This window comes from Montipora foliosa, chromosome 8 (genome assembly GCF_036669935.1).
Source record: "Montipora foliosa isolate CH-2021 chromosome 8, ASM3666993v2, whole genome shotgun sequence".
In the NCBI taxonomy this organism is placed as follows: domain Eukaryota; kingdom Metazoa; phylum Cnidaria; class Anthozoa; order Scleractinia; family Acroporidae; genus Montipora; species Montipora foliosa.
Genome location: NC_090876.1, coordinates 20,371,359 through 20,392,337, shown reverse-complemented (window position 1 = coordinate 20,392,337; position 20,979 = coordinate 20,371,359). Strand labels below are relative to the sequence as shown.

The window sequence follows — 20,979 nt, the reverse complement described above, 5'->3', positions numbered from 1 at the left end:
TGAAATCGATCAGTTGGTTACCAGCATGCTGGCCACTCTTGGCTTTCGGCATCATTAATTGTATATTTTATGAATATTTTGCAGTTGTTCCGACAATTCGAGGGCCTTCATCTTTACCGCACACTAAAAGAAGCATCGATTGAGCAATTAAAACCATACTAAGTAAGTAATAACACTTGATTTGTGAAAGCAAAAAGGATTGAAGAAGGAAGCAAACTGTTTTTATTTTTATTTTTTAGGCTCAGTTACATTAACAAACCGGAATTTAACCAAGCGGCTTCTTTAAGGAACTCTTTTTTATTTAAATGTTATGATAAATTAAAAATGCGGATAACATTTTGTTTATTCAACCAAACCTTGCTTTTGACGAAAATGTTCCTTTCAAAGCTCGATTTTTGAATTCCCTCCGATCCAATTTGAAAGCTTATACATTGTCACGATTCGGTCCGGTTTGTATTAAATATAACGATTCCAATATATGTTCTCTGACCGAAGATTTACTGATTATAAACCGAAGATTTACTGTTTGTAAAATGCAAGACGAAAAAACAACGGGACAGTGACATATTTGGGGGTTGCTTGCTGTGTAGCGCTGTGCAACTGAGATAAACTGAGTTCCCATTTAAATTACTTGGACTGCGCTGTTCGGTTGTCATTTCGGCCGTAAATGCAACTACTGGCGTTTCTGAGAGCTTTCGAGAGTGTTCGTTATATTATTATGATTATTTATTTTATTATTTTTTTTGTATTTCATTTCCTTTAATTTTTTTTTATGGAAATGTGAATTCAACGTTTTACAAGGGGAGGTGTTGATATTTCAGTTTTCAGATGATTAATTAAACGATATAAAATTGATTGCCTGCTGACCTGAAAACTTGTATTTGCAATAACTGTTAACCCTTCAGTCTCGTAGGCGGTCATTAGGCCAAGTCACGTTCGAAAAACACCGCCGGCTATAAAGTTATACCTCTCGCCTGTTCATAAAAGGTAATACCCGATTAAAGCTTGTTTATAATTGGAATATTGAGACCTGTTAGGAACCGAAATGCGGTTACGTTTAATTCCTGCTTTGAGTCATTTCTCACCTTAAATTTCACAATACAGATACATAGAAACTGGTTCCAAGGAATAAGAAATCGCGTAAGGAGTTTATTTACTGACCAAGATACCTGCTATTGCTGGGTTAAGATTTGATGCTAAGTTTATTGGCGGCTAGTTAAAATTGTTTGATTGGTTCCGCGTGGTGCCATGTCCGCTGTAACAATCCACGCAAACGAAGCCCTAACTGTGAAACATCAAAGGAGGCTATATGCAAAAACAAATTTCAAAACATCTTTTATACCCATTGACTGCACTTTGAAATCTCCTGCGTAGGATATAATACCGCTTTTTAATCCCTTGTTGCTGTCAAAAAGAATGCCAAAAAGTGTAAAACGAGTGAAATCGTAGAGCATCTCGCTCTTCTTGATGTTCGAAACGTCTTTCTTTTTTTAACGACTTGTACGGCACGAAGGCCTATTTAAAGAGAATTTCATGAAACGGTGCAGTTGTAATTACATCAAGATTTTTTTGTTGTTGTTTTTTTTTTACAGCGCAGGTAAATCGGTTTTTAAGACATTAAAGCAGGTGTATGGACGAGTAATTACACGCGCACCAATTGAAAAAAAAGTAAAGCCATCAGGAAAGGAAGAGGGAGCCACTGTGATTGTGTTAAGTCCAAATTTACAGGAGCAGTTTATTTCATCTTTTACTGCAGCTTTATAAGACCTCGCAAGTGCCGGAGCCATTACCACTCTTATGCAGATGGCGTGGTATTAACTCTGCCTGCAAAAGTGAATCCTTAAAAAAATCAGGTGTCAAGAAGTTCACAAGACCAACGTTCAAGACCAAAGCGTCCAATCTGCGGCAATGATCAACGATTTTTACGCATATCTGTTCGTCTTAGCTGGAATCATTTTATTACAAGGTGAGTTAGAGGTCTATTTCTCAGTAATCTGAAACGTTACAATTTAAGATCCCTTTTCAGTACCAAAGCGAGCTTTAAGAAGCAAACGCAAAACTTTGGATTTTCTTCGACATGAAAAATATGTCTCGATGATTAACTTGATTTTCTTTGTCAAGTCCTGTCTCAAAATTTGCACTGCTGTGTTCGTGAGTTATACAAACGTTGAATTGTTCGCGCGACGTCGCAGCTGGAGAAAGCTAGAACATTTCACAGCAGTAATGTTATTCTTTAGCAGCATAGAATGGGCAAAGTGATTTGCTGTAGTAACATATATATTTCCTGATTTTTACTGGAATGGGGCCTAAGATTTGCAGCCACCGTCACCTTATTAAGGAGATTAACAAAAACATTTGATTCATATCGATCGTTGGTAAACCAAGACAATTTTGTTTCAAACTTCCTTCTCTAAATTACACTTCTCAAATTTCAAAACTAACTAAATGCAGTTTTATGACACAAAAAGATGTCTTAATCAATAGTCTTGACCACATATCACACAACAGAAAAATCTAGACCGTATCACCACAATATCGAAAGCAAAATCTAAAGCCGGCTTATTTTTCTTGTAATGGCAAACAAAATTTTTGCTGATCAAGAAGGAGCAGAATGTCATGTGAGAACATCTCTACCTCAGGGGTATTTTTGACGAATAAAACAATTCGAGAAACCAATTAGCTCTCTTGTGGTGTTAAATAAACTGATAAGAGATGGTAAGCCAATAAAATAGCATTTAAAAGTGTCCGTTCCCTACGAAAAGATTTATTTACTAGATTTTTCTGTTTTCTTAATTGAATAATTTTCATTGGAAAGTGATTCTTGTCATCACGTACTCCGTTATGGGAGATGGAAACTTGCAAAATTTGATATTACCACATGACACTAAAAACTAACAACAAAGTCGTGATGCACAGCATGAACTGCCTGAGATTGAATTGTAGCACTATTGATTAATAAAGTAGGAATGGATTAATCATTTTGAGTTAAAATACTTTTTCTTCAGTCAACCGCGTCGCCCCCTCCCCATCCAACCAAAAAATGGCCACTTTAGCGAAAATGCTGTATTAATATCAGTCAGAAGAAATTAACCTAAAATCCTGTCGAGAAGAAAATTCATTGGGAAAGAAAGTTTTATTTTACTTTATTTTTCCATTTTAACTAAAACCAATGAGATGGTGGTTGATGTATATTTGCACTTATTTATGTTGAGAAAATTCAAATTAAATAGTCTTGTTGGGTCCGCAAAGTGATGATTTTACGATGACCTAAGTGCTTCTGTTACTGCATATGTATTTCTTAATTGCACGGTGAAATTATGGTGAAATTTGAAAGGAATAAATGGTTAGGTCTCAACAAGTAAAAAACAAATAAAGAAACTTCGTGTACGGAAACCTTACGGGGTTAGCATAGCGGTTTGACAAAATGTCTCAGTTTTCAAACGCCGTTGTTACAACAGTTGTGTTTATTAGGCAATTGACAACGCCATTTGTGGCGCAAAATAACTTTTAGCAAATTTGGCTCATAAAAAAAGACAAATTCATTTAGTGGTTAAACCTGCGAGCAGCATGAATTTTGTTTAAGCTTGACATTCTCAGGTTACATCAATATACAATGACAACGAAAACATGATTACCGATTCAATCATATCTTTCCAGTTAGATTTAAAAAGGAAGAGAGTTTTGCTGAATAAGTCATTTTTGGATTATATTACGCGATATAGGTTCATTATATAATCAGTCCATCAATTTTCAAAATTGACTAATATGACATATATTCGAGGATAATTTGTGGATTTCATTAAAACCAGATCATCTACTGTACAAAGGTAAATTCTATAAACCCCACTCCGAAAAGAGCTGGAACCAATTGTTATTTGCCTCCAAGAACGAAGAGGACCTAAGGACGTACACGTAGGTCACATTGCCTTGCAATTTACGTCCGAAAAGGGTTGCATATCACATTCACCTTCTGTACCCATTTTCTTTTTTTTTTTTTTTTTTTTTACGTTCATTCAAACAAACATACGATATTGTTTTAGGCTCCTCTCTCACAGTAGCCATCTCTGCAAGGATACAAGTGCATCCAATGAACATAAGCCTCAACCCTGGGGTGAAAGTGACACTTGACTGCCTCGTTCAAAATGGTGGTCCTGCTGACACAATACAATGGTTTAAAGATGACCAGCCAATCATAGTTCGGCAACGTCACTCGTCATCACCTAGAGAGTCTTCACGATTGTCCTTGATAAACATCACACAAACTAATGCTGGAAGGTACGAGTGCAGAATTTCGAAAGGAGCAGAATCCGACACGGACCTCTATTATCTCAATGTTGAAGGTAAATACTGTCGATATCCGTACAGTACGTTACGGATCGAGTCTTTTTAGCCCAAGCGCAAAATACGAAGCGCGCGAAAAAAGGGAGGATCCGTAACGTTCACTACGGACGGAGAAACTGAGTTAAGTAATACTTTTACTATGTCTCTGAAATCGAATCGGTCTCGCTGGAAAGGTAAATAGTTGAAGGCAAGTAGATCGTCAACCAACTTGATTGGCATGCGTGAAAATCTCCCCCCCCCCCCCCCCAAAAAAAAAACAACAAAAAAAAAACGAATAAATCTTATAGCGGTTTGCAAGATTCAACAGTTTCACGAGTTTTATTTCACATAAACAACATGAAAAACTCGCTAGAAAATTGTGCATCAAAATTCATATATGGCGGGCCGGACAATGGGCTGTATAGCCGAATAAGGCCCGTTAGATTAGCCAATCATAGCTACAAGCAATTGCAAAAAGGTTGAGACACTGAATGGAAAATCCACCTCTTCTTCCTAAAACCCCTCTTCTAGTTCATAAGAAAAGAATGAATGCCCCTCCCTCCCCCATCCCCTTTTTCAATGTTGATACCCTTTAGTCTGAGTGCCAAGTGGAAATGGAAACAACTTTGCTTGGGGGGGGGGGGGGGGAAGGGAGGTTGGAGATGCGCTGACTTGAATAACACGCATTGTACGGTTATCAACAGTGAGTGTCTCAACTCTTTTTGCAACTGCTTGTAGCGTACTATTAGTCCTGTTCCTGGACTCCCTCTTACCCCGCCCTGAAAATGGGCCTGGAACCCAGGCGGGAAAAGAGAGAGTCCTGTATTAATTGCAGGCGCATGCTCGGAATAACGCCATTTTTTCCTCCAAAACTGGGGAAAAAAACCATATTTGGAAAAAGATTCCTTATTTGGGCATAGTTTATTCCGAGTGCTTTTACACTGGATACATGGGGATAATGTGAAAGGAAATTATAACGCCAAGGTTCTGGAGGAAATTGATTTCGCCTTCAAGAAATGCCACTTTACCTTTGTGCCTAAGGCGGAACAACTGCAAGCTATTCATGCAGTCGTTACCGGTAATGATGGTTTTGTTAAAGTGCAACAGGATTTGGCAAGTCTGTTTGCTACATGGTTTTTCCTGCGATTTTCTTCGATTCGAGTCCGATGTTAATTGTAAGTCAGTCTTTCTTATCGTGAGTCCCAATCGTGGAAGATCAGATGGATCACATACGAAAGTATGGAATTTCGTGCCTGAAACCCAACTGAACAGCTGCATGATGTTGGCGCAGAGAAATATTAAATTTAGATTTAATTGCTCTCCCGAGACTCACTTGAAACTTACAAAAAATACTGTAGATTGTGGATGTGAATCGCTCAACGAAGACTAATAAATCTCCTCCTGGAACTCTTGTTTATTGTTCATAATTTATTGTTCACTACTTCTGTCGATCTAGTTATGTGATAATTGCACTGATCCAGTGAACATATATTTGAGTTGCACAGTAATTATTGAAACTGTGATTGTTTCAGGAGTTTACACCTACCATTTTTTTTTTCAAAATCGGGCACAAATTTTTTGGATACCCAATGTAATTCTACGCTGGTGATAAATAAAGGTGACACAAACATGTAACATAAATAAACTTTATTGTTTGCCGGAAAGAGCAGAGCCGCATCAAGGGAGGAGCAGAGGCGCAGAGGCCGAAATTTGGTCCCCCCCCCCTGATGCGGCCCGCCCAAACCGCCATACATAAAGAGGGGAGATGGATGGAGAGGGGAAGAGTCAAGTGCGGGATGAAGGAATATTCTTGGCGATAAGATGGGCCACGGACAGACGACGTTTGAAAGGCTGGGCAATGTACAGGAGTACAGCGTCGGAAGACCAGTCGCCTTGAAGACTGATGAGTTCAACTGGCACACCACAATGGAAGGCGAACGTTGCCCTCCCACGACGAAAGTTATGACCAGAGTAGTTAGAGGCCTTGAGTCCAGCGATACTCAAAGCTTTGCGTAATTTCGTAGTAAAAGCTGAGTGCGTGATGGGTGTAGCCAAATCCCCACGAAAATGCAGAAAAGCGGGCGAGCAGGGTGGTGCGGGAAATAGACGCAGGTGTCGTTCGTAGGCCTGTAGTGGGCACAACAGATGATTAGAGGAGAGGCAGACTACCGGTATGAGTAGCTGTCGTTCTTTGAACTGGATGGTTTTGGACCAAGTCACGCAAATTACTAAGCCCCACGGAAGCACGATAATATCCTTACGTAACAGAGATTTAGAAGGGTCGTAATCTTTGGCGGATTTCGGAACCAGGTTAGGCTTGCGGAAAAAGGAGTTAAACCCAATTGGCATCGCTGCCCAGAATCCTGAATCTCTGTCAGCCGTAAGCGTAGAACGGAGGCGGAGGAGGATCTCTGAAGTAATGGGTAGTTTTTGTTCGTGTGCGTTACCCAAAATGCGGCGAAGACCACGAATGATTAGTTTGACAGCAAAGGCATCCTGAAGGGTGACATCGTCACCACAGTGTCGATGAAGGAAGGACGTTAATAGCTGATAGGTAATTAATTATCGTTGAATATTTGCAGTAAGAAGACATATGGATGAGGAATCGAATGACAGTTCTGGATGAGGCTGGGATGGGGGTCAGTCCAAACTCGGAACAGAAACGTAGAATTACTCTCCACTGGGAACGACGGGTAGCCACTGGGTTGAGCTAGCGTAGGCGGCGGCAGAGACAAGCCGAGCGCGGCGGTCCAACTGTGAGAGATATCCTAGTGGGAAGACAAAACTCCGTTAGTGTGATCTGAAAACTGAAGCCGACTCAATTTGTCGGCGTGTTAGTTCAGTTTGCCCGGTAAGTGCCGTGACGTGAAGTGAAAATTGTGTTGAACGCTTATCCAGAAAATCTCACGCAGCCAGGACATGGCTATGGAGTTTCTACACGTGCCATTGTTTATAAAGGCCATGGCCTGGGTATTGTCAGTTTCGACGATGACATGTTTGTCTAGCCACTGGGACTCCAGCGACAAACGGCAACGAGGATAGGGAATAGTTCCAAATAGTTAATATTCGAGCGAAGCGACGGGTCGATTGCGTGACCTGCGTGACTACAGTGTGCACTGTAGAGGCGAGAGTTGTGAAAGTCGGAAACGAGGCATTTGGACCAAGAACCTGCAAACCAGTCATCCGAGCATTCGGGGTTTGGGCAGGGTCACCAACTGACGTTTTCGGGGGTTTGGTTGCTCTGTAGTCTTGATCAAATGCCAGAATGGCTCTAGTTTGAAATCGTGTGCCTTCAATGGCCAGAAACTTAAGATACTTTAGGTAGTCAGACGCCTCCGAAGGGTTTTTGGCCATGAGAGTCTCGAGGATCTTGGAATTTGCCAACATGAATTGCGTAAAAGATAATTGTAGAGGTTTAGGTTGTTTTCCGTCGGAGCCATAAATTAAATCCGAGGGTAACAGAGGCTCACCTTCAGGACCCGTAGCTTCACTTGAGGTGGAGGCAGCCGGGCGTTCAACATGAGTTTATGCGGCGGATTGCGATCGGCGCGAAGGGGCTGCATTCAAGTCTGCTTCGATCTTTGCTAACTCATCGGCGAGCATGAATGGCGACACATCTGGACCGTCCGATGTGGCGGGCTCTGTTAAACTTGCTGCGAGTGCGATAGCCGAGGCCGAGGACTTGGTAAAAGTGGAGAGGATTCCGCGTAAAATAACCTTGTGCCCCACAACAAGGCGCATATCAGTTAAGTCTTGCTCCGTGAGGCCGGCGAATATGGCTTCCGAAGTAACAGCATTTTCGGCCACAATGACCATGAGAGCTGCCGGTGTGTCGTGCATCGAGCAAAACCTTTCCAGCCAAGGAGAGCTATCGCCATCTTGATCGGTCACGGTTTTTTTTGCTGAACGTTTCGACTTTCGAGACATTTCGATACAAGTCAGGCGTTTCAAAAAAAACCAACGTGTGAACAGTGGAAAGGCGAACTAGAACTGATATGTCGGGTAAACGTCTTTCAAGCGTAGTCAATCATTAACCATCTGGCGCTCCGTATTACAATGGCATTGGACGAAGTCCAATACCTCACATAAAACAGTCAGGTAAAAAATGTCCTAAATACTCTCAATTTTATCAGGAATAATACACAAACACCAGTGACAAACAGAGTATTTTTTTTTTTTTGAGTAATAAGAGTAGAGTAATTTACTCAGACTATCAATTTTCCTTAGAATTAATTTTCCAAGCACTCGTCGCATTAAATCTTTCTTTCCTTACAAGGAAAGACTTAGGGCCGTGGCCAAATGGCTAAGGTCTTATGTAGAGCTGGCTGTTGAGACTGCAGTGATTTTTATATCGGAAAAACTAAAAGACGATTGTATGCGGACAGAAAAACTGAGCATTATTCCTGATAAAGTTCGATAAAAAGTTAAACGAAGTTGAATCACAACCTGGACTATTTGTTTCTTTACATACCAGTTTGTGTTGATAACGCAATTATGAAGCAATGTTAAACATCGATTATTAGGACGTTAATTGTCACGATTTTTTTTTTCTGGTCAAAATTTGTTCGTGAATATTAATTAATAAGGATGAAATAATGTCCTTAAAAGCGTGTGTCACCTTGCTTTTATCGTTGCTACTTAAAAGCACTTTCCTTCTGAAACTCATTGCTAGAGGTAAAGTACTGCAGATAATATATTACTAGTTCAGCCTTTGCATCGATTTATTGCGATCTTCTCTGAGTCGTTACATTTATTCGGCAATAATTTCCCAACATCACTGTGATCGGGGTTTTTTCTCCTCGTTTGGTCACGACGAGGGATAATTTAGATGTTCTCTTTCCTGACACTGCAAATCACACAGCAATTTTCATATACGATTCAAGGTTCCCTTTATTTACATATCCAGCCTGGCATCTAATGCAATATGATTGGTTCATTCCGAGCATGCGCCTGCAAGTAATACAGGAGTCTCTCTTTCCCCGCCTGAGAAAACCAAAGAGGACCAGTAAATCAAATGCGAAAAACGTTGCCGTGGGGATTTGAAAATGACGGCACAAATCACACAATGTATCAGGCCGGACTGCAAATGCGAATACTTCTCTTCCTTATGCTCTTCTTTGCACAAATTGCTCTGACAGGGACAGGCCAATGCAATTTTAAACATCCTTGTTTCAGTGATAAATCCATCGTTAGGTTGGAGATTCTCCCGGGTACTTAGTTAGTTAGTTTGTTTTTATATGAGAGCTTGTATTAGAAAGATTTCTTATTTACCATAAATTTCTTGTTTCGATTTACTTCAATCCACATCAATTTGAGCATGCATGAAGTCTTTCCAAGTGATTCCAAGAAACTGAGCCCTAAAACCCGAGGTCCTTTTCATTGCTTAACGATTCCATTGTCTTTCCTTTAAACTTTAGGTGAACCCGTTATAACAAAATTATCTACAGAAATCGTCGCCATGGAAGATGAGGACAAGCGTATTCCATGTGAGGCCATAGGGTGGCCAAAGCCAAAGATCAGATGGAAACGAGACAATGAATATATCAAAGACGACGAGAATTATGAGATCGAGGCACACCCAACTTTGAATCGAGTCACATTATTGATAAAAGCTGCTAATGAGGATCATGAAGGCGAATTCTTCTGTGAAGCGAGTAACTCATATGGAACAGTAGAGAAGATGGTGTGGATAATGATTCGGTGTAAGTGCATTTCTGTATCATCCTTGACCAGAAACTAGTCCGAAAAAAAACTCCCCCAAAGATCTCAAGTACGACCAAAAACCGCAGGTCGAGAGCTGAGGGTATAGCTTTCTTCTAGAAAAGGCCAATCAAATATAGTCAAGGACGCCCCTCTCACCCCCCACCCCCCGCGCCCTCACAAAAACACCCTAGTACATGACACTCAAACATCAACATTGATAATAGAAATATTTCCTTCCAGACAATTTGTTTTTTGAAGAGTAAAGTTATTTTTGAAGTCTACAAATAACACAACCACATCCCAATAATGTTCATTTATTCCGATATATCTTCCTCAATGTTTGTTGAAACTTGCTTAATCATATCAATAACGTATTGCTTGACTAAGTGATGGATTGACTGATTGAGAAACGAAAGGACTGACTGAACTGATTTATTAATGATTGGTCGCTTGAGTTTTCTTTTCTTCAATAGACCAACTTCAGAAGATCTTAGTAAAATCTCACTTCGTTGTTGCGAGAAGTGGTTCAAATACAACACTGGTGTGCCAAGCTCCTTATGCTATTATGGAATCATCGACCGAGGGATGGTCATTCAATGGCAAACAACTTCCACATAACCAAATCGAGACTTTCCAAGCTGATAAACTTCTCTTAGTGACCCTTCTGCACATTCACAATGTGTCTAAACAAGATTCAGGGCTGTACGAGTGCTTTGTACACAGCCTACGAAACGAGGGCCGGAATAATATTACTCTGATCGTGGATGAAAAAGGTACTGCGTAAATACTATATTTTGTCTGGAACTCATGCATTTGTCATGGCGGCCGAAAAGGAGGCGGCTAATAAACAGGTTTTCGTTAAGAAAGTTTGTAACTAAAAGCTGAATAGTAACTATGTCATCCAAGGTGTGGTCGGGTGTGGTACCACGCTACTGCTTGGGGCAACCTTAGGATAAAATTCATTTCCAACTAGTTAAAAAGTAAATTGTCACCAGACATAAAGCAGATCTTTAGTTTCGCATGATGTAGGAGCGGTTACCTGTTGTGCGGCATTCTCTTTTTTTGCTATAGTCTTGCGGTGGAGTCCACAAGGTACGAAAACTTCTCATCATAGGGAAGGCGTTAGGTACAGGTCATTTGTTATTATTATTTGTGGCTAAAAAAGACAGAGGCGTTAAGTTAGTCTCCAGGGTCAGTTTAACTTCAGCATGCCCCTTCCTACTATACGAATCAGCTCTAGCTCAGATAATGACCAGGCTATTAAAACATTACCAATCGAGAGGTTTGTTATGTCCAACTTGAAATGACTTGTTCTAACAATGCATTCCTAACTAAAGAAGTAATAATAGTAATTTGTTTTTAGACAATCTTCAAAACATCTCCTCCATCTTGGAAACAGTGCAAACGGCAACTAACAGACAAGTTCAGCTGAAGTGCATAACATTTAATTCGCCATTTCTAGAAGTCAAGAATGTTTGGTTCTTTCGAGGAATCATATTAAATGAAACGGATCCACGCTATGCAACGTATGCATACCAATTTAATAGCTCAGAAACTTGGCATATAACACAGATGTCCCTGTGGATCAGAAATGTTTCCCATTCCGATTTTGGCATCTACAGTTGCGTGGTTAATAGTTCAGTTGGAATGTCTTTGAAAAATATTAGTTTGGTTCAAATGGAGGCGGAGATTGGTAATCATATTAGCTTTTATTTTGTATCTTTAATCAGCACAGCTAGGTTACATGTTCTTTACGTAATTTACGTTTTTTTTCTCAGTCAACTGACCTTTCCTCGATTTAGCACAATAATTAGGATAGTACGTGCACTCCTATTGGTCAGTAGCTGTGTTTAGATGACAGTATGTAAACACGACTGAGACATCACACGAACTGTTTTGGTTCGTTATGTGTTGTCAGAAGCTCGTTTTGACTGGCTGGAAGGAATGCCTTACTGGACTTGTACTTTAAAGTCATTCTACCTTTCATCCTATATGGCCTTATTGTGTGGGGAGGGAATACCAACGCAAGCAACTAAACTTCCTTGAAATGCTCCATCAAAGGGGCGGCGTATCAACAAAATCTGTTTTAATCAAGAATTAAAAAACAGCATTTTCCTTCATTTGTTGAATTATTTTTGAGAAATATTTTATAAAAGCAACAGATGACTTTTTTCCCGTGTTTACGTAGCCTCATCTAAACACGAGGGGGAGTTGGGAGAATTCTGGACAGTTATGCAAACGCCCGAGACATAGTCGAGGGTTTGCACACAACTCTCACCTGAGACAATGATCCTAGTTCTGTTTCAGTCTTTAGTAACTAGTCTTGTGAAGTGTGAGTTCAGAAACACGATGAAATCGGCGCCAAGCCTCACCAATCTTGCATTTCTCTCCTGACTTTCTCTTTTCACAACGTTGGTGGACAAATACTGGTCACATGATTTTCTCGATGCAGTCTTTAAGGTTATCTAGGAAAAAATATAAAACTTTCAAGTTTCCAAGCCTGTAGTGATAATGATTCACATCAGTATGTTATTTCACTTCCTCGTGTAATCAACCTAACGACCGAAAGTGCTTGTTTTTTTACTCAAAAAATGCTCATACTCAAATTATCTTGCAGATTTTTCTTCAAGCGGCCAACCTGAAGAAAAGAACACGTTGATCATTCTATTCCCTCTCGTCGCCGGAGGATTGCTTATTCTTACGACGGCCTCGCTCTTTCTTCGAAGGTTGCAGAAAAAAAGGCACGATCAGAAACATCAAGGTGATTTAACACTTAACCGCTTTAGTGTGAGTACCTACGTCGAACCTACGCAAATAAATGGGCTACTGTAAGTTTTTTAACAAAAAAACTTGAGTTACTTTCAAAACCTTCTGGCTTAAACTTAAATGTCATTTTGACCGCTTTCGGGCTTTAAGTGCTCTTCATCTTAGTTGTAAGTCCTTCTGATAAGTTAATTTTGTTTATGGCTTTTCTTCAGCATGTTTTTACAGTCCCCAACGCTCAAACTGGTATTTCAGCTTAATTAATTTTTAACTCATCATGATGACAAATTTGGCCCCCTAAAATTGTCTATATCACCCTAGAGATTGGATGAGAATGAAACGAAAACAGCGGTTACAGACTTTTGCTTGAACTGCATAACTTTTTATAAACCCAACGTTTCGTATGTTGCAACATACATCATCAGAAGTGATAATTATTCAGTTACAGATAAATTTAAATTCAAAAATACAACTGTACGGACTGGGAACTAACGAAATTGATTGACATAAAACGACAAGAAGTATGTTAATAATAGAGATAAAGTTTCTCACTGCCAACGATTTCATTTAAGGCTGGCTTTAGATCACGGATAAACAGAGACTGTTTAATTTTACAATGCATATCTTATCGACCAGTTGCTAATATTTCAGAGCAAACTGAAACTTGAGATTGAAATTTTGAAAAACTGAAATTTTGCTGATATTTCAGAGCAAACTGCTGGGATTGCAATAATTTCTATATAGGGAAAACGAAACGCCGATTACGAGACAGAAAAACAATATTTTAAAGCCCTGACTACAAATTGTCACGAATCTGCAATTGCTGATTATGTTTGCTTAACCAACCATAGAATTAAGTGGGATCATTTTGAAATATTAGCAATTGGTCGATCAGACATGCATTATAAAATTGAAAAATGGCCCATGCAAGTCAAAGAATTTTTATGAGATTGGATGAAGCACCGCAAAAAAGTCGAAATTTCTGCGGCAATCAATTAAGGCTTGCAAATCCCAGAAATGCTATTTCTTTTAAATATTGCATTTAAGGTTTCAGTATTTCGTCAATTTGGCAGCCGACTGGTGTATGGTTTTCAAGTTTTTGTTCAGTTTATTGCTTGGTTTTCTTCTCAAAATACTTCAGAAAATCTTTAAACTTGTAAAAGTGTCCAAGTGAGGTACGGAAGGTAAAGATCTCTTTTATTTATAAAATGTTTCACTATTTGTTTGACGCTTTATTCACGATCATTTGTTTGATAGCCTCCCGATTAGAACTCAACTCGTCTTCTTTTATATGATCTCATTACTTATATAATAAACAAATTACTTCATGGTTGGCTGGTTTGTACGGTTTTTATTACCCACTCGTTGGTGAAGGATCGTTAAACTCACTCGTTCGCTTCGCTCACTGTTTCGTTCAAGCGACCCTTCACAACTCACCAACCATGAAGTAATCTATATTTAACTATTAGATTATGAGCTCGAGATTTCTATGAGGTGATATGATATATGACTTGCATTAGTCCACTAGTTGTGTAATACTAATTCTGGATAGTGACCTATACATTGGATATAGTTAGACAACCTTTCAACAAGTGGGGCCTGCTCGACAACAAACCATGCTTACATATTTTTGGCTCACTATCACAAGGCTATGATTTTCCAGTTAATCACAGTCATCCGAGAATAAAGTACTGAATAAAGAAACTGCACTGCATAATGAGCTATTTCCGAAATGTTTAACCCGATATATCAGATAATCTTTGAGCAATGATGCTTTGAAATTTCGTAACCTTACAAACAATGTTTGGGATCATTAATTAGGGTCTTTGCCACCCAAGAATTCATTAAAGTTTGATTTCTAATAACTGATTCGCTATCAAAGTTAAAAGGCTTAAAACTGGATAGTTAGCTAAGTTTAACAGGTTCTTTAACGTTTTGATGTCAATTTGTAAAGTAGCATGATTTCTTTGAGCAAAATCGTATGTTAATGCACAGGTGCTCCAAGCTCAGTGTGAGGGAAAGTCAACATGCCCGACAAAAATATAACGATTTGTATGGGAATCGTGATAAAAGACGTGAGAAGATAATTATACGAAAAAATCTCAATTAAAAAGCCTTACCTTATTGCCTTTGTGGGTCGCTTCATTCCTTTTTTTTTTTTTTTTGTTCCCCAAATTCGACACGATTTGCGCCATTTTTCAATTCCTCAGGTGTCAACGGTTGTATAAATACCGAGGCTGCACACTCCATCTGGGAAGTCCACCAAATTGAGTCAAATATTCCCAGATAAAATGGTCCCACGGTTACTATTCCTGAATAAATTGACAAAGTTCAAACTTTCATTTCAACCTACAATGTAGGCTCGATTACCAGCCGCTGTTTCGGGAAATAAGCCAGTGCATTGTTAATCTCCGCCAATCAGAAACTCGCCTGCACAAATCCGTCTGGCATAGATTATATGTTTTGGCTGCGAAGGTATTCTTTGACCCGGCCTGTTCGAGGTTTACAGTGCTTTAAGATAGGAAATATCCAAGATTGCGACAACGAAAAGTGTTCGAGAAGCTGGAGAATGGTAATTGTGTCGTTTTCTACCGCCTGAGTTCGCAAACTTCACTGATTTTCCAGTTGGCGCCAAGGTCAAAATACGGTTTTCAAATCCATTGCTATTACAATTTTCTCCTCATACTTGGCTAATGTAAGAGCAAGTAAAATTCCTCAAGATTAATTGAAAGTACTGCTGAGTTTATTGCTGGCAAAACGAGGGGGCCGATGAGCTCGACTGACAGCTAAAGCAGCCGAAGATTTCCTTTGATGATTCGCCTGTTGAATTCAACTGAACTCACATCGATCATTTAACCACAAACTCAAGCTCGTATCATCTGGAAACTTCGCACAGACGTTTTAAGCATTGTTATGTAATTTCTGTTTTCTTAAAATCAGTGTTTTTGGGATGTCTAATGCTCTTTCCCCGCAACTATTACCTTCGCATAAATTATATTTTGAATTTACGTCACAGACACAATCTATCGCTCACGCGTCCAGCCGTCTCTTCTCGGGGAGGATACCTGAACTCGAGTGAGCGGCGGAAGTCGAGCCTAATTTCAACCCACCAAAAACGCAATAGCAGCTTTGCGAGCGACTTCAGGCGGTAATTTGTTCACTCGATCCAAAGCCTTTTGGAAGATGGTTGGGAGTGCAGTGTAGGACGGTTGAACTTTGGAACCAAACGCTCAGCAAAATGAACCCTACCCAGGTGCAAGACAGTTGTTGTCAACGACAATTTTTTTTTTTGTTCCCTTGGGCTCCAACATGGCTGCATTAGTCACTCTTCCCTCGTGTTGACAAACTTAAGAAAATATATGGAAAAGCGAGTTGAAAGATGGCTTTAATAGCTTCTAAGTGGCCTAGCGAGAAAAAAAGCGGTATAGGGAAGATCTATTTTGACAAACATTGCTTTTGTTTTCCAAATCTGCCAACCACAGAAACAAAAGAACTTTTATTTCAATAGCCAATGAGGCTCTGATTCGCACATTAGGGAGCTTAAGCACGCGCGTTTTTGAGACGCGGACGGCAACCGGAAGTGAACTATTTTCCCTTTTAACTTGTCTTCACACAAACACATTTCATTGCCAAGTTTCCTTTCGCCATTAGAGATGTTCAGTATAAGAGTCTGGGAGACATCACTGCCCTGGCTCGTGAAATGTTCCGGTTGCCGCGCGCGTCTCAAAATCGCGCTCACTTATTAAGCTCCCTATTAATAAAAATAGGTGACGTCAACGATATCTTCGCGATTGTAAAAACTGAGGCAAAACACTTAATTATTAAATGGAAATTATGGTAAGTGTGGGCTTTCGTGCAGCTTTTATTAGTTTCATGGTAGTAATTAATAGGACATTTGTATGGTGTTTACGATCGTAACAGTATTTATCAAGCCTTCAAGATATAAAATTTGTTCTCGTAGGATATTGTGCAACTACGATTATTTTATGTATGGACTTACCGAGGACAGTGAAATTTTATTATTAGCATCTAAGCAAAAAGCCATCTTTCAACGCGCTTTTCCGTGTGTTTTTGAAGTTTGTCAACACAAAGGAGGCGTGACTAATGTGTCTTCCTTTGGCTCGAAATTACGTTCAAATGTAGACCCTATGAGTAAATGGAAAGGAAAGGAAAGGAAAGGAACTTTATTTAAGTGTCTAGTCGTTCTAGCGCTGGAGCACTAATTGGGGACACTGTAAACTGAAATTAACGATGAAAGCAAATCAAGTCAAAGGTTGCCAATATTTAAACAAACTAATTACTTTTTTTTTCCGTTTCCAGAAGAAATTAACGATGGTGAATTCATATATGATGTGTTTGTGACCTTCAGCACGAAAGACCATCAGTGGGTGGCAAATAAGCTTATTCCTTTCCTAGAAAGGCAAAGGATCAACTACTGCATCCACAGTCGCGACTTTGAGCTTGGTCGACCCCTAGTAGACAACATGGCCGAAAGCGTGTACTCAAGTCGCAAAGTTCTGGCGGTCATGTCAAAAAATTATATGGAGAGCAAATTCTGCCGAGGCGAGCTCGAAATGGCTCTACATCGAAGTAAGACAGGCCGAGATGGCTCATTGCTTGTCGTTACAATTGATGGGATAAAGAAGAAGAAGATGCCCAAAGCTCTAAGAGAGAGCACCTTTGTGGATTATCATTCCGACACGGGAAACTCTTGGGAGAAAAAGCTGATGCGATTTCTTGGCCAAACGGAAGAGAAAAACTCAAATTTGCTTAACACTAAACTTTAGGACTAGTCACAGGGGATAAAAGAGTTTTTTGCAGCTCAATTGTTGATGGGTAACCTATGAGAATTGCAGATAGTTGCGTTGTGTGTAGAAGAAATTTATCAGGTCATAGTGATCAAGACATACGTTAATAATACAAATCCAAAACAAAATCTTGTAACAAAGTTGACACTTTCAATGGCTGTCAGCCATCTTTATCAAAACTTACATAGAGTTGAAACGTTAAATATGACCTGAGGAAAAAAGAACATCAAAACTGATTATAAGTTGTCATGAAAAATTAATTATGGCCTCAACATTCCAGCGGCCATACAACACAGTTACATTGCGCTCTGGAATGTTAACATTTCATAACAATATATTAGTTTTATATACAAGATTTTGTTTTGATTGTATGTTCATCATTCTAGATTGTACGTTATCTACTTCGGCGTACAGTCAACTGAAACATCCTTCTAACTATTATTATACATTGGTCTATTTGTCTCTCAAGAGGATAGATACTTTACACCGAAAACAAAATTCGATAAGGAAGGATTATAAAATCAAAAGGGAAAGTTCTCAAAAGCTTCCAAGCGAGTAGATAGCGGCCATGGGCTAAGAGGGGTGAATGTGATTTTGGCAATTTAATGTACTAAGGCTTTGTGTACTGAATTCAACAAGAGTTCAGGTTTAGAGCTAATTAGAGTCCCTTATAATTATTCCCTGCTAGCAGACGTCTCTTTTCTGTTGCGTTAGCTGGGTTGACAAGTACGGGAAAGGCACCTCTGCCATGCGGTGATTACTTAGCGACTTAATCCTCACGTAATACTTCATATTGTGTGGGCTCACTTAACAACAACAGAAATACTATAAAGGAATGCGCGGAGCAGACATTATTAGTTGTCCTATTCAAAAAACTTGCCCTTTTAACAAGGTGGGTACCCAACTTGTTCTTCTCCTTAGCAATCTTACATTCCAACTGAGAGACTAACTTAATACGCGCGAAAAGAAGGCTTAGAGCTATTGTTTCTGCAAGAATAAATATATTGCTTTGCGATAGTTAAGATATGATCAAATAGCAAGAAATCGTTTTTTTCTTTTCCAATCACCAAATATTACAACTACAACGGTTAAAGACTGGACCCTAATATCTATTATTCCAACATACAAGTCTTTCCCACAATTGGGTAAACTAGCAACTCACTAAAAGATGTTTCAGGGATTCATTTATCCCACCACAAAAAGAACAAGCTGAGGAATTTACTTTACCTATCATTTTTTAAATGCACATTGGTCACAAGATAACTATTAAGAATTTTGTATTCAAACTCTAGTTATTTTGAATCTGAAGAGCCACTTTAAAAGGCAAGCTATAAATTTCCTTCCACTCTAATTGATAATTGAGCTTCCTCAAAAATTTCACTACATCGATATCTCAACTGGGCAGTTGGCATAGATATTAGTTTATATTTTAGTTCTTTGTAAATATCTTTAGAAAGTGCGTTCTTGAAGGGAGAAAAAGGCTCTTCAAAAATTTATGAATAACTCGTGAGCATAACAGCCTATCAAAACACCGATAAAACAACACGTGTATGAGCTTTATATCCTGATAAAACACTCCTCGTTAGTATTCTTTATATAAAGAACACTAATATTGGTAAATAAACCCCTTCTGGCGGCTGGTATGTTTGCTAGAAAGAAAGCGTGTCGGTCTCAGAAAAAAAATCAAATCATTTTAATTGTCACTACGAGTCGAAAACTCAAAAACAAAGCTCTTTTTTCGCTTACTGCAAAAAGAAATTTAATTCAACTATGAAAGACAGAATGTGCACACTCTGGGTGACAGTGTTTTCAAGTGCTGTTTATATAGTGACATTTAGTTGCATGACGAGCCATTCTAAATTCGGTATTTGAGCACAAAGGAAATGATAAGAATGATTCACAGCCTTTTGACTATTATTATTCAGCTTACAGTGTGCATGTTCTCATAGCCGCTTTGACACGTAGTTTTAAGTTGGCAGAATTTTAGTAAAATGTTAGGGTTATTCAGGATAAATTTCGAATCCTCTCACGAAGTAAGTGCATTTTTCTCGCTGTTTTGTTATTAAAGGTATTAATTTAGTACGCTTAAAGTCGTTTTTATTTGGAACAAAGAAGTGATTGACCGACCCCCCCCCCCGGGGGGGGGGGGGGGGGGGAGGAATTAGGAATTTCTTGGTGGGGATGTGCCGCTGAATTTTGCTACGCTATACTAGGGTAAACTCCCACCGATTTCCGTCTAAATACCGGTACTTGACAGCTAATAATATCCAGAAGTGTGACAGCTAATAATATCCAGACAGCTAATAATATCCAGAAGTGTGATGGCCATTTATCGACACTGTTGAGGCTGAGTTGTGTAAACTTAAACTTTGCCGACTTGATCTTTTTATATTTTTGAGCGGGAATTTCTGGTTTCCTTAGTATTGTTAAAATCTTCAAGCGACTGGTCTGTTTCGTGAAAAATGATACCCTATTCTGGACCCAAACGCTATGATTTATATACTCTATCCTATAGTAAACTGCTTGAAAACCATACCCTTCACAGCGGCACATACCTATATAGTCCATTTATGGCAGTACCTTCCCTGGGTTTACCGACCGCGTGGTCTGTTCGTTAATTTAGTGATCGGCTTATTTTTCCTCTTCATTTATTGTACTACTCTTTTATTTTGCGTGATATTTTCTTTGATTTCATCGTAAATTGTGTGGTTTTAATTTCAGATCGAATAAAATCAAAATAAAATCTATACTTCATTATACGATTACTGGATTTCTTGGTTCTGTTTGGTTCTCACGGGCCACTTTTCATTCGATTTCTGTTTACTAACCTGGAGCCCGTTGGTAGTGAAAGAATAAGATGACAGATTCGGAAACAGAGGAACAGAAGCAAAGAATAAACGAAGGAGTGCTAAAGCACCGCTGACCCGAAGAGACAAAGCATTGCCGACAAAAAAGAGAGAGGAGTGCGATTATGGCTAAATCGGAGAATAGTAAAATATGAATTTCGACATACGATTTTTCCGATTCTCTGATTCTCCAAGTTCTAAATTATTCTCCGATTTTCCCGATTATACGATTCTTCCGATTCTGCGATTATAATTCCTATTCTCTGAGTTCAATACGATTCTCCGATTTTCCCATTATACCTAGCATTGCGATTTACAAAACTAAATTGTAAATTTCGTGCACCTTTACAAGACGTGACATCAATTTTATTGTATGAAAACGGTTTTTTGCATTATGCAGCAGTTCAGAGAATATTAAATCAGAGAATAAATCAGAGGATAGTAAAATATGAATTTCGACATATTCCTGTACTCTAAGTTCAATACTATTCTCCGATTTCCCGATTATACGATCCTTCCGATTCTACCATTATTCCTAT

General features: G+C 39.1%; 1 protein-coding gene across 1 annotated transcript; it reads left to right on the top strand.

Moving 5' to 3' along the window:
• The first annotated feature begins 1,044 nt into the window (after positions 1–1,044).
• LOC137967237 (roundabout homolog 2-like) lies at positions 1,045–19,626 on the top strand. The gene is made up of 8 exons (XM_068813755.1): positions 1,045–1,140; positions 1,757–1,966; positions 4,041–4,340; positions 9,738–10,022; positions 10,497–10,796; positions 11,387–11,716; positions 12,641–12,784; positions 17,107–19,626. The coding sequence occupies exons 2-8, from the start codon at positions 1,909–1,911 to the stop codon at positions 17,571–17,573; spliced, it is 1,884 nt and encodes a 627-aa protein (XP_068669856.1). The 5' UTR covers positions 1,045–1,140; positions 1,757–1,908; the 3' UTR covers positions 17,574–19,626.
• The last annotated feature ends 1,353 nt before the right edge of the window (positions 19,627–20,979 follow it).

Bases quoted from the DNA above. Each gene is read 5' to 3' on its own strand.
- LOC137967237 (XM_068813755.1), top strand. From the start codon at position 1,909: ATGATCAACGATTTTTACGCATATCTGTTCGTCTTAGCTGGAATCATT. The intron at 11,717-12,640 runs GTAATCATATTA...ATTATCTTGCAG, and splicing joins TCAAATGGAGGCGGAGATTG to ATTTTTCTTCAAGCGGCCAA. The intron at 12,785-17,106 runs GTGATTTAACAC...TTCCGTTTCCAG, and splicing joins GCACGATCAGAAACATCAAG to AAGAAATTAACGATGGTGAA.